The 14,612-nt window shown below is 34.7% G+C and overlaps 1 protein-coding gene and 1 long non-coding RNA gene across 2 annotated transcripts; one reads left to right on the top strand and one right to left on the bottom strand.

Moving 5' to 3' along the window:
- Positions 1-5,029: 5,029 nt before the first annotated feature.
- On the bottom strand, positions 5,030-7,892 carry LOC120146428. Its single transcript, XR_005518220.1, has 6 exons — positions 7,734-7,892; positions 7,531-7,652; positions 7,217-7,280; positions 7,065-7,112; positions 6,942-6,989; positions 5,030-5,089 (listed from the first exon to the last, which is right to left on the bottom strand). It is a non-coding gene; the product is annotated as an uncharacterized LOC120146428 (long non-coding RNA).
- Positions 7,893-9,009: 1,117 nt separating this feature from the next.
- LOC120146449 (putative receptor-like protein kinase At5g39000) lies at positions 9,010-10,260 on the top strand. The gene has a single exon (XM_039160000.1). The coding sequence runs from the start codon at positions 9,010-9,012 to the stop codon at positions 10,258-10,260; it is 1,251 nt and encodes a 416-aa protein (XP_039015931.1).
- Positions 10,261-14,612: the final 4,352 nt, after the last annotated feature.

Below are 14,612 nucleotides of genomic sequence, written 5' to 3'. Positions count from 1 at the left end.
GACATTTTTTCCTTTGAGATACAAATTTTGAATTTGATTCACTTAAAACAAAATTAATCTCACCTTAGATTGTTGTTTCTTTCAAAACAAATTTGTCTCGCTTGAGACCTTTTCCCTTTGAGATCCAAATTTCGAATTTGTTTCACATTAAACAAAGTTGATCTCACTTGAGATCGTTTCTCAAAAACAAACTTTGTCTCGCTTGAGACAATTTCTCTAAAACAAATTTTGTCTCATTTGAGACTATATCTTAAAGCAAATTTCATCTCGCTTGAGACATCTTTTCTCTCATAATAAATTTCAAGGTTGTTGTACTTAAAGCAAAATTAATATCACTTGAGATTTTCAAAGCTGATTGGTCTCGCACGAGACAGTTTTCCCTTTTAACAAATCCTGAAATTGTTTCATTTGAAACAAAATAAACACTTTTGAAAACCCTTGAGATTATTTCCATATAACAAATCGACAATATTGAATCTTTTAAAACGATTTTTGTCTCTTGAGACAGTTTCTCTTGAAAAAATCTTTGAGTTTGTTCCTTTTGAATAAAAATCTTGGAGTTTGTTCCTTTTGAATAAATATCTTTGAGTTGTTTCTTTTGAAAAAATCTTTGAGTCTATTTATTTTAAAACAAAGTTTTGTCTCTCTTGAGACAGTTTCTCTTGAAAAAAATCTTGGAGTTTGTTCCTTTTGAATAAATATCTTTGAGTTGTTTCTTTTGAAAAAATCTTTGAGTCTATTTATTTTAAAACAAAGTTTTGTCTCTCTTGAGACAATTTTGTGAAAAAAATCTTTGAGTTTGTTTCCTTTGAAACAAAATTTTGTCTCTCGAGACAACTTCTTTTGAAAAAAAGACATCTGTGAGATTGTTTCTATTAAAACAAATTCTATCTCACATGAGACAGTTTCCTTTCAATGTCCTATTTGAGTCGTTTCCTTTGAAACGAATTTTGTCTCTTAAAACATTTTCTCTTAAAACAAGATCATCTTTGAGTTTGTTTCTCTGGAAACAAGGTTTTATCCCTTAAAACAGTTTCTTTTGAAGAAAAATCTGAGTCTGTTTCTTTGGAAACAAAATTTTGTCTCACTAAGATACAATTTTCTGAAAAACAAAGTTTTGTCTCTTATGACAATGTTTTTTAAAAAAAAAATCATTGAATCTCTTCCTTTGGAAACGAAATTTTGTTTCTCTCGAGACAATTTCTTTTGAGAAAAATCTTTGAGTTTATTTCTTTGGAAACAAAATTTATCATCTTTGAATCTGTTTCCCTTGAAACAAACAAACATCTTTGAGAACGTTTCCCTTAAAAACAAATTTTGACTCACTTGAGACAATTCCCTTTAAATGCCATCTTTGGGTTGTTTCCTTTGAAACGAATTTTGTCTCTTTCGAGACAGTTGCTTCTAAAAAAAACTTATCTTGGAGTTTATTTCACTTGAAACAAAGCAAATATCTTTGAGATCGTTTCTCTTGAAACGAATTTTGTCTCCCTTGGGACAATTTTTATCAAAATCCAATCTTTGAGTTTGTTTCTATTGAAACACATCTTTGAGTTGGTCTCCTTTGAAACCATTATCCCTAGATAACCAGCCGTCCTCATCATGTAGGAACCGTGTTATCACCTGTAGATGGCCAGAACTCTTCATCACGTATGAGCCGTGTCATTCCCCGACCAGATCTCTTCATCACGTATGAGCCGTGTCACCCTAGATAACCAGCCGTCCTCATCACGTAGGAACCGTGTTATCACCTTTAGATGACCAGAACTCTTCATCACGTATGAGCCGTGTCATTCTCCGACCAGATCTCTTCATCAAGTATGAGCCGTGTCACCCTAGATAACCAGCCGTCCTCATCACGTAGGAACCGTGTTATCACCTTTAGATGGCCAGAACTCTTCATCACGTATGAACAGTGTCGTCCCCACCAACAAAACTATCCATTTTTTTCAAACCAAAAAGAGGAGAACCAGACAAAAACGTGTTTTCTTGTCGTCTTTGCCCTATTCTTGTTAACACAAGAATGTGCAAAGAGGGGCAGCTGTAGACACCCGTTTTTGTCCGGGTTTTTTTTCGTTATTTTATTATTATTATTATTATTATCGTTATCTTATTATTTTATTATTATTTATTATTACAATTTTTTTTTGCAGGCCAAAGCCCATTACAACCGGCCCAAATAGGACCCAACATTGCTAGGGTTTCACCCTATCTCACCAACCCATCAGATTAGGGTTTCAAACCCTAAAATAGATTAGGGTTTCAAACCCTAAAACAAATTAGGGTTTTAACCCTAATCCCCTAATGACAGCCGCCGACCTAACTCATCAGCAAGCCAGCCAGCCGCCTCTGGCTATTTAGCTTCCCCAGCCTTGCGTGGTCTTCACCGGTCACTCCCGAGCCGAATGAGCCGCCGCTGGTGAGTTCTCGAGCCACCGCCAATCTCTCCAGTTCATCCGTCATCCACAGTGACCCTCAACAGTGAGATAGCAGAGAAATCAATTAAAAATTGGAAAAATCCAAGCAAATCTATTCAAATCCAAGAGATGACAGCATGAGTATAGGGATATCATTCCCTACGAACTCAACCATCCATCAGTTAGAAGATATCAACACATGCATCAATAAAGAAGAAAAAAACCGAAGAAAAGAGGAGGGGGGATTGGAACCACAACAAAAAAAAAAGAAAAAAAAAGAGGAGTAGGAGAGGATAATACCTTCATCGGAGGAGTGCCGGAAAGCCAAGTGGTCGCCGGAGTTCAAAGCTTTCGAGAGGTATAATCTTGGATCTAGGGTTGCTAGGTGGTTTTGAGAGGAAAATGGTTTAGGTTTCTGGTAAAGGAGGGTGAGGGGATGCTTTTGGGATCACCTGGTCCCTCCGGCCGCCGCGCCAGCAGCCGTGCGTCGCTGCTTGCTACCGCAAGCTCAGCCGGGTCCCTCTCTCCGATGAGAGGAGTTTAAGAGATTTTTGAATCTCTCTCTCCTCTCTATTTGGATAAGAGATGAGAAATGGGGATGAATGGGTAAGCAGGCCCGATCTTGGGCTCATATTATTCAATCAAAACGGCGCCGTTTCAGCAAGGGACCTTCAGCGTGTTTTTATCTTGTGGGGTAACTACACGTTTAGTCCCCCGCGCTTTGTAATATAATTATTAAGCCATATAATGAAGTTATATATTATTTGATTTCGAGCCTTTATTTTTCCTTCCTTACATTTTAGTCCTGCTATTACTTGTTATGCTATTCTGGTTATATGTGACTTTGGTCTCAATATTTATAATCATTTCAATTTAGTCACGGGTTTTTGTGTGTTGCTTATTTTTGTGAACGTTCGAATTTGGATATGATATTTATGTATCTTACATTTAGTCACTGATCATGTGTTGTTTTTTTTATGTTCGAATTTGACAGCAATATTTGTAAATCAATCATTTTAGTCACTGGTAGCTTGTGTTGTGTATTTTTGTTGACATTTGAATCTAGTCATGGTATTTGTAAAGTTATTATTATGGTCACTGTTTTACATTTGGTTTATTTATGATTCGGCCTTCATGTTTGTGTTTATTTCATTTAAGTTTTTTTGTTATTTTATCTTTGGGTAAGTTCCTGCTAGTATCATAGTATTTTATTTTCTTATATTTCAGTCCTTAATTGAAATGTTGGGTATTTTACTTCGAACTTTAACTTTCATCATTCTTATATTTTAGTCATTTTACACTGTTAATTGTTTTTAGTTAAATGTTTGATTTCACTTATTAATTTGTGATGTGTTTATTTTATTCCTTGCCGTTAGTTTTACTTTTTCATACTTTGATTTGCCAGGTTTGATGTTTGTTCATTTAGGCCTTAATATTAAATTATAATGTGTATGCTTGCTTGGTGTAAATATATTTATATTAGCGCATAGATCATGTTTACATCGATTAAATTATTTATTTATTTATTTATGTTTTCCATATGTATATAAATTGTATGTGCAAGGTGATTTATTTACTTTATTTTCCTATTAAATTTCTAATTTGCAAATTGAATGATATTCGGGATTTATTTATTTTTTATGTATATAAGTGTTGTTAAGTGTATTTATGTGTATTTCGTGTGGAGCCCACCTTTGTGCCTTATATATGCATATATTTGCTTTTCTTCCATGATTTATATTCATATTAATTTATTTTGTGTCAGCACTTTATGTATCTCTCGTATTTGGTTAAACATTTCATAACTAATTCAAATAATTTTGAGAACACAAATTTGTAGAACGTGCATGGAAAGTATCGCTTGATCGAAGTGGTACAATCCGATATGACATTCGAACAAATGTGAACTTGAAATTAATTTGATTTTATTTTGTTAATCCATTTCATTTTAAATCGAACATTGCAATGAATGTCTCTAAATAATAATTTATTTCATTTCATGTAAGTTATTAATTTTCATTCTACGATGTATATTCGATCCTTTTTTATCAATTTATTTCATTGAATGCGAGTGCAAATAGTCGATTTTCATTTTTAGTCGATTCATATATTTATTAACGAGGGAATATTCTTTTATTGATAAGAAATAGTCGAGTTAGCTTTCTCGATGGAGGATTGCTAATTTCGAGATTTCTTTTCGAATTAAAGAATTTTCTCTAATTAATTGATTCGAAGCAAATTAATCAACGTTCGATAAATAGATCATATTTTAACTTATTATTCGATTTGTAATTTCCACTATTTTACGACAACATGTAAGCGACACAGTACCATTTTTGGGCGTTGTGGGGGTGCTTACCCTTCCCCACACGTAACCGACTCCCGAACCTGTTAAATTTGATTTCTGGTAAATGTAGACCATTTTAGTCTTAAAAAATGATTTTTCTTAAATTTCTTTTAAAAAGACGTTTTTAGGTATTCGACCTACCTAACCCAAAGGTCGATGGCGACTCTATTCAATTTAATCCAAAATACTCAATTTTTCAAAATAAAAGTCATAATCGTTTTTTAAAATAATATTTAATTTGTTTTACAAAAAAATGGTTATGACACCTACCATTTTCTTTGTTGGTTGTGGTTTTTGATGAACTTTTAGAGCTACTTTGATTCATCTGTTACATGTAAAGGCGGTTAGTATAAAGGCATTTGACAGAGTAAAGTACCAGAAAACAACAAAACGTAAGAAAATGGATTGTGCTTAGGTAGTTTACTCTCCCAAAGATAAAGTATGCATTTTAGAAGCTATCAATTACAATGTTCATTGACAATGATGGCATATCAAGAATAACTTCAAGTAAATATGTCTTGCTCAGTTAAGAAGCACTTCAGACAATACGAGTACAAAAACAATGTTTAAAATTTTAAGGTCTCTAGCAAAATTCACAGATTATAGCCTGTGAAACTTGCCAAAGCAGAGTTATAATGACACATTAGGGATACATACTACATTTAGCATATTCAAAAGCACTGTTGAGTTCCACATGCAATGAATCTTATAGAGCCCAATTACTTTCTATCTCCCTCAAGCAGAGGCAAGATACTAAATCATGAGAAGTGCAAGAAGAAAGTTTGCGTGCCTTCTCAAACTAACAAAGATTGAATTGTTTATCTAAGATGGATATATATATTTTTATGTCAATAGTAGTTTTTGGTCTAAGGTTCTAATATAATAATATTGTGAGTTATGGTTAAATGTAAATAGTGGTTTCCTACTCTTAACTCTAACCATAGAATCCTACTTTGTAGATAATCATCTTTTAGTCTATCTCAAACTCTTGGGCTGATTTTTGTATAAAGACACCTCTGTATTCTCTCATTAGTATGCGAAATAAAGAAGTTTTTTTTCAATCAACGATGGATCAACCGAAGTTTCTCCAAAAGTAGGCACCTCCGTCGCTCACCCGATCACCACAGATGCAGGCTCCTCTTCCATCACATGTCATCGCTTGAATGATGATAATTATCTTCACTGGTCTCAATCAATTCGTCTATATATAATTAGTCGCCGGAAGCAACAATATCTCTCGGCAAATATGTCAATTCCAGACCCGTCCAATCCTTAATATGAAACATGGCTGGCCGAAAACACAATGATCATGTCTTGGCTCCTCAACTCCATGATGCCGGAAATTGGTGAAAATTCCATGCTATATACAACTACAGCCAAAATCTGGATCATTACTCGTGAAACCTATTATAATCTCGATAATTCAGATGCTTTGTTTGGAATAGAATGTCATATTAGTGATTTCAAACAAGGAAATCTGAGTGTCACACAATATTTTACTCAGTTGTCTAGTCTGTGGCAACAATTAGATCTCTTTGAATCCCACGACTGGCACTGCGATGCGGATGCAAGACTTTTCAAAGGATTGCTCGAGAGTTCCTGTCCGGGTTAATAGCTACTCTCGATGATGTCTGTGGAAAAAATTTGGGCATTAAACCTCTTCCATCCCTCCGTGAAGTGTTTATCGAAGTCCGTCGTGAAGAAAGTCGTCGTTCATTGATGCTTCCATCTGTTGTAATTGACGGTTCAGCGCTAGTCACTCACTCGACCGGTGATTCTTGTTCAAAGAAAGGTCATCCTTGGTGCGACCACTGCAAGAAAGTCGACCATGTTCGGGAAAAGTGCTAGAAACTTCATGGCCGCCCTGCTGACTGGAAACCTTCCAAATCATCCTCCCAGCGTGATTCTCATGGAAATACTGCAGTAATCAACACTGATAGCAGTTCGTTTAATCGTCATCAGTTGGAAGAACTCAAGCACATCTTTTTGTTATACGCATGTGTTGTGACTTGTGAGTGAAGGTAGATGTAACTTTGCTCCATTCTCTAAGGGTTGTGTTTCTTGGATTGTTGATTCAGGCGCAAGAGACCATTTCAATTACTATCATCAAACAGTTGTGAATTATTTTCAGTGGTAGAAGACTGAAAGCAATATCAAAATTGTAACCTGAGACTTACAGCACGTAACAATGTTCTTCCATCCCTCTCTCGAGCATTTTTAATTGCCTGAAACAATGTTCACTAAAATCAATCAACGAAAACTAACATTTATAAAAACACATCGAAAAGATTGCTCCAAACCAAAATCTTCAAGCATCTTTTGCTCTTCTACAACCTCTGCCGAAATCCCTATAAGAGCAACACAATCAGAATTTCCATGTTAGATCTTTTGCCCAAATATATGTATCGAAAACTAGAAACAAAAAGGGTTCTCAAATGATTCAAGGACAAACCTCCCAACTATTTGATCAACACAACATCGACACTTAGCACATACTTTTTGTTCCTTAGCGCACCCTATAACAAAATATCCCAGCCCAATTGATTAATTTTCATAAAAAGAACTATATTTGACATGCATTTCACTCAATTTGACTAGAAACTACTTAATCAAAACAATCAAAGAACTAATAGCAGTGGAAACGAACCAGAAGAAAGATTATGATAGGCTTGACGCACATTACGTTTGGAGCAAAGCTGACTACCAAAATAAAAATAAAATAAATAAATCCACAGAAACCCATTATTTTTGTTTAAAAAAACTTACCATTTTGCAAGCTCTGTTAAGGGGTTATATTTGCCATATCGACGCTTCCAATCGATTTGCTCTTTGCATCGATGGCAAACTCCAGTTATTTCAGAGTAAGGCCTTTGCTTCCATCCAACTTCCTATTGAAAGTAAAATTTTTAAATTTAAATAAAAAATATATGAATAAAATTAAAAAGAAAAAAATAGTAGCAATTGATTACCTTCTTAGTTGATTTTAACACCAGCGTTTGGCTTCCAGGCGTAGCGATTTTGGTGCTTCGGTGGCCCTTGCCGACTGCTCATCTTTTGCTTGCTGGAAACACTCTTCTCTGACTAATGTGCGGGATTTGTTAACTAAACCTAGACCATTTTGGCTAATTAAAATTAGGGTAAAATACGTATTCAGTCATCCATCTATTCTATTGGTTTCATTTTGATCATACAACTATTTATTATTTCAAAATCATACATAAATTACATTATAATTCCTTTCTAATCACTCAATGTTAAATTTTAACAAACATAAGTACAACATGATAACTTTTTTTTTTCAACAATGATATAACATTACCTTATCCTTATGATGACATGTCAATGATCAAAATAAAACAAAAGACATAACACTAGATGATTTTGAATAAAAAATTTAAATAATCAAAATAAAATCGTAAAAGTAAACAAGTAACTAAATAAATAATTTATCTTTAAATTTGTATCTATTTTCTAATTTACTCCCAATATATAAAATTTTGAGCTTTTAAATAAAGAGTTGATTATTATATAAGAAATGATAAACTATTAAATAGAATGTTGACTCATTTATATCATTAGATTTTTAATTTTGTTAATTATGCCATTGAATTTTAATTTTAATTTTAGTTATGATATTCTATCATTGAGTCAATGATAGAAATACATGACTAAGTGTTATTGACATGAATATCAAACTAAAATGATATCATTTTTGTTAGACTATTTTCATGTCCAGAAAACTTAAAACAACCTTGTTTGCTTAAGAAAAATATTAAAATATTATGCTTGAGAGATTTAAACTCTAGATCCGGGTAAAAGTAAAAGTTTTAAGGATCAAACCAACTTAAATTTTTATTATATTTTTATAAAATTTATAAAATTACATTAAAAATAACTTTAAATTTCTAAATAATACGAAAAATTAAACCTAATTTTTTTATTATATTTTTCTCTCTTCTTCTTCGTTTGATCTGCATACCCACTTCTGATTCATTTACAAAATTAAGACATTTAAATAATAAAAAATGGTAGATTCAGGGTTTAATTTGCGATTTGAAATTACCCGTACCTAAAAAATATGTATACCCCCAAAAAAGTTGGAGGGGCAGCTCCCCCTTCCGTTCTCCACGTGGTACTGTCCCCGTATGACATATTTCCGACTAAAATTCTCTAGAAAAATAAAACGACGCAGCTAAAAAAGGGATGAGATTGAAGCTAACAATAACTCCAAGGTCTTGATTTCAAATGAGGAATCCTTTGTTTTCCATCTTATGTTCCTGTCGAGCATCTGAAAGCAAATCAAAGAAGATCAAGCACCCAACGACCAAGGGAAATGGTAAACCATCATTCCCGGAACACCTATACCGTCGATTTTCACTCGACGAGAACAGAGCTGCTACCGATAACTTCGATTCCAACTTGGTTCTTGGTAAAGGTGGCAGCGGCGTCGTATACAAAGGCTTTTTCGACGACGGGGCCTCGGTTCTCGCCGTGAAACGCTTGATGGGATCGTCGATACTCGAAGACTTCAGAAATGAAGTGCAGCTACTTTGCCAGCTGCGACACCAATATCTCGTTTCTCTCATCGGATTCTCCGATGCCGGAGACGAGAAGATCGTAGTGGTCGATTACATGACCCAGGGATCGCTCTTCGATCATCTCCACGGAATTCGCCAAGTAGATCCCCTCACTTGGAAACAGAGGTTAGAGATTTGCATTGGGGCAGCTCGTGGATTGCATTATCTTCATGCAGGAGCAAAGCGAGCAGTGATCCACCGTGACATAAAGTCCAGCAACATTCTGTTAGACGACAGAATGGTTTCCAAGATTGCCGATTTCGCCTTGTCTAAGATCGGTCCGTTTAGTTTATCGAATGCCCCGATCAGAGTAGAGTTACCTTCTCCCGAAGACATGGATGTGGACACAAGCCGAACGAGGATCTTTGGTACACTGGGCTATTTGGCTCCTGAGTTCTTGCATGAAGCTACGCCTACACTCGTGACAGACAAATCAGATGTTTTCTCATTTGGGGTTGTTTTGTTGGAAGTAATTTCTGATAGAAAAGTAATAAAGTTTGACGTGATGGACGCTGCTACTCGATATATAATTCCTTGGGTTAAAGAACATATGAAGAATGGAAGTGTTCATCAGATCATCGACCCATTTTTGAAAGGGAAATTAGCTCCGAGATGCTTAGAGAAATTCCTGGAGATTGCTTTGAGTTGCATCCATTTTCTGGAGCATAAACGGCCTGCTCTGGGTGAAGTTGAGGCGGCATTAGAGCTTGCTTTGGAGCTCCAAAACAGAGCAGACTCCGAAATGGAGTGCTGCCTCAATCCCCATGGAGGAGTTGTGTATCAAGACGTAGATTTCCCGGCATCTGCCTGTGATTGTGTGGCCGATGTATTCTGGCCCCATGGGAGTTCTGGTCTTGATAGCTTCAAAGTTAAGGATTCATTCAGTTGGGAAACAGAGGATACGATTTCAGAAAATTGAATGATATCAGTCCCTTCATTATCATTTTATTTATATGTCGTACTTTATTTGTCTGCTATGGTTAGGAAGGATTCATTCAATGTTTGGACGAGTCAAATTAGCAATTTGGATGATTTCAGTTCCTTCATTATTATTTTATTTTTATGCCGTAATTTATTTGTCTGCTATGGTTAGGAAGGAGCAATTGAGTTTACACTTTGATCAATTGAGAATTATTTAATTCTGACGACCTGCATCTTTAGGCATTTTTAATTCTAGACGATTGAGATGTCAAGGTTTTTTTAAAGGCTTCAATATATAAAAAGGTGCCCAATCTGTGCCCATTATTTCAGTTTAGTGCCTAACGTTTATTTCTTTACAGTTTGGTACCTAACGTTTCATTTCGTTACTCATTTAGGTGCCCGGGCCGTCAATGGCATTACTTTTCCTGTTAAGTAACATGTGTCCAATCGGATAATTTTAAATTTTATTTAAAATTAAAAAATTAAAATTATATACATTTTAAAAGGAAAACACAAATTTTGGAATAAACCCAAAACTTTGAAAACCTTCATTTCAATCCCTAAATCCACGTCGCCGAGGGGAGGGGAGGGGAAGTCGGGTGGAGCTTCTTCGATGGCTAAAGGCAACGGCTAGCATGGGTTTAGGGGTTGAAATGAAGGTTTTCAAAGTTTTAGGTTTATTTCAAAATTTGAGTTTTCTTTTTTTAAAAATATATTTAATTTTTAATTTAAAATAAAATTTTAAAATTACCAAGTTGTGACACGTGTCACTTAACGGTCTGCCACGACTTTACCCATTTTGAGTAACGGAATGAAACGTTAGGACCAAACTGAAACGAAATAACCGTTAGATACTAAATTAGAAAAAGGGGCATAAGTTTGACACCTTTTATATATTTAAGCCTTTTTTTAAAGTGCACTGATCATTGTATTTAAAAAATATTTTAATCATCTATTTTTTTTAAACAAGTCACCAACGTTTAAATTTTATTTTTATTCTAATCCTTTTTCATAATGTTGTTGCTGACCCATGTCGTTATAATTTTCTTTGGTACAGCAGCAAAACGACTACGTTTTGTAGTCTACTAGGGATGGCGGGACAGACATTTTTTGGCCACCCGACCTCACCCTAAATATATATTCTCTAAATCTCGACCCTAAACCCGAACCTACCTTGCCCCGATAAATTTTAGATTTTCTTTCGCCTCAATCCCGCCTCGAATTTTAGATTAAAACTCGATCCTGACCTTACCTGATCTGAATATATTAATATTTTAAAATAATTAAAATAATATATTGTATAATAATATATTTATAATTTTTTATTATATTTTAAAATATTAAAATAATATATTTTACAATAATTTTATACATTTAATACTTAAAGAATATATTTTAATAATATAAAAAATCCTTACAATTTGAAGTATTATATATATATATATATATATATATATCTAAAGATAAAATAATAACTTATATTTAGTCGAGTAGGATCAATTTTTTCACCTTAAATCCGGCTCTGCTCTGGCCGAAATTTTATACCATATAACTCGTCCACCCCGATCCCCGAAACAAAAAAAATTTGCCCATATCCGTCATATTTGGGTATTTTGACCATCCATATAGTCGACCATCTCAAAGTTTCAACCTCTTCAATATCTGTGTCGAGACGTTTCTCTGTCCGGCGACGGAGAGTGTAAATAGTACACCCCAAACGATGTAACTTGTCTCGAAAAAGTAAGTGTTTATCCTCTTTGAATAAGATGAAACATGAAGTTTTAAAGTCACCACAAGTCTTTTAATTTGGTGAGATTGGTCACCAAAATGTCATATTATTCTAATAAAATTCCAAAGAATAATATTAAAATAATACAACTCGGGTCTGCTTACAAGAAAAATGAGTTCAGGAGTTGGTTACGTATGGGAAGGATTAACACCCCCATAACGCCCAAAATTGATACCAATATTTATTAATTAGTGTCTTTGCAGTAAATGATAAACTTGTATTTAAAATTTAAATAGCTTAATATAATTTTTTTATTATTAATCCTATTATAATATTATTATAAATTATTTAAAATAATAACCCTAAAGCATAAATACTAATAATAATTAATGATTAAAACATAAAATAATAAAATTAATTAATCCTTATTTGAATAATATTAAAATTATATGTTAATTATATAATTTACCCTGAATTATTAATACTAGATTAAAATATAAATGTATTAATATTTAGGGACTAAATATATAATTTTATCCTAAATTATATATAAATATAAGCATGATTATAATAAGATTATATAAAATTAAAAAACCAAATTAAAAAACGTAAAAACATGTTTTAGGGACCAAAATGAAAGGCTTACAAACTAGGAGTGGCCACGGATGTAGTTTGCCCATACAAATTTACACATAAGCCTCTTTCCCAAAATGACACTGTATGGGAGAGGGTATAAATGCCCAATATTTGGCCCAAAAGGGCTTTACTCTCTCATTTCTCACGTTTCTCTCTCTCTCTAAACCTAGATAACCCTCTCGGTTCTCTCTAAAATATCCACCGGTGGAATGGCCAGCCACCAGCCAACAACAGATAACCGCCGTCGACAGCCACCGCCAGCCACCACTCATGGTTGCCGAAAAATGTCAAACCTACCCAAAATGTAGATCACAACACGTTATATCCAAATCCGAGCTCATTCTTTGCTAAAAACCCTTCAATAATCCTAAATCTAGGATTTTTACCTTCGGTAAAATCGCTTTTCTGACGACCTTTGGGCTTCGACGAGGGTAAGTTTCCTCGTTCTCTTCTATTTGCTTTTTGTTGCTGATGTGGATCATTGTGGTAGCCTTCTGTTTGCTTTATGTGTTATTTTCTTGCTCTTGTGGTTGTTCCCTCTCTTTCTGTTGTGTGTTGTTGTTTACAGGGTTGCCTTATATAGGCCTCAAAGATCATTGTAATGATGATGAGATCCGGTGAGTCACCAGACCTATGGTGGTGACTCACCATAGACCCGTGTGTTGTGCGGTCTGCGTTCGTCTTCTGGATCCTTCGGAATTAATCTGGAGAGGCGACAATCATCGTGGCAGCGCCTGGTTGGAGCGATGGAGGCGGTGGCCGGAATAGGCCTTAGGGTTGCAATGAGCACCCTAGGATTTCTGCTAGTTCGTTTTTGGCCCTTAGATCTGTCTCTGATCGAATGGTCGAGCTGTTGGCGGTGCTGTAACGGTTAGTGGAAACCCTAGCTGCTAATGGGCTTCTCGCACAGGCTTGCTGGAATTATGTCTGACTCGGTTGCTGGGCTTGGATCATATATGTTGTGCCTGAGTCTGAATTAGGCTCAAATTGATTGTAACCGGGCCCAAAATTAAACTTGTAACTTAGGCATGTGTGCCTTGCTTTGTAACCGGGCCTTCGGGTTTTGTAAATAATAATATTTATAATTTATATATTAATATATATAATAATATATAATATCACTCGGAGGAAAACTAGTGTCGCAATTTGCCCCTCTTTGCTTATTTTTGTGTAAACAAGAATAAAGTAAAGATAAAAAGACAAGTTTTCGTCGAGTGAACTTCTTGCTTTGTTAGGAAATTTGTTCCACTACTCTTTTGTGGGGAGCGAATTTCCACCTGATCATGTTCCTTCTTCACTACTTTTCTGCGAAGGGTGAGGATGACTTGCAAATGATTTGAATAGAATCTGTTTCACTACTCTTCCGTGAAGATCAGACTCAAAATCGGATTACATCACTACTCTTCCGTGAATGTTCATACTTTGCTGAAAAATCTGTTCCACTACTCTTTCGTAGAGAGCGAATTATGACTTTGGTCTTACTTTTGCTTCACTACTCTTCTGTGAAGGCTGAAGATGACTAACTTGAGAAGAATATGTTTCACTACTCTTCCGTGAAGATCAAACTCGAGATTGGATTGCTTCACTACTCTTCCGTGAAGTTTGATTTGACTTGAGAAGAATCATCTTGCTTGAGAGACTGATAGATGACCCAAGGAATTTAAATATTACCCAGAGTCTTTACAAATGACCTAAAGGCTTTACAAGTGACCCGAAGGAGATGGCCCGGAGGATTTACTTTTCTTTGACCATTAATGAGAAATTTTCTCATTTTTGAAATAATTTGTTGGTTGGGCATGCCCCAAAATAATGTTTCTTCTGCGGATTGCGTCTATCTATTATTCAGATGTTTGCCTCTCCTAACACGATTCATTCATTTGAGATTTGAATCCTATCTTATACTCATAAGATATTTTGTCCCTGCATCTTCTTATGAAAAATGTATTTATGCAAATGCAAATCAAATGTATCAATGAAATGTATGG

The sequence above is a fragment of the Hibiscus syriacus genome, unplaced genomic scaffold, assembly GCF_006381635.1.
Source record: "Hibiscus syriacus cultivar Baekdansim isolate YM2019G1 unplaced genomic scaffold, ASM638163v2 tig00110926_pilon, whole genome shotgun sequence".
NCBI classification, from domain to species: Eukaryota; Viridiplantae; Streptophyta; class Magnoliopsida; order Malvales; family Malvaceae; genus Hibiscus; species Hibiscus syriacus.
The sequence above is the reverse complement of the archived record's forward strand: the minus strand, read 5'-3'. Positions and strand labels throughout refer to the sequence as shown.

What these genes read in the sequence shown, in the direction of transcription:
- LOC120146449 (XM_039160000.1), top strand. Translation starts at nt 9,010, where the DNA reads ATGAGGAATCCTTTGTTTTCCATCTTATGTTCCTGTCGAGCATCTGAA.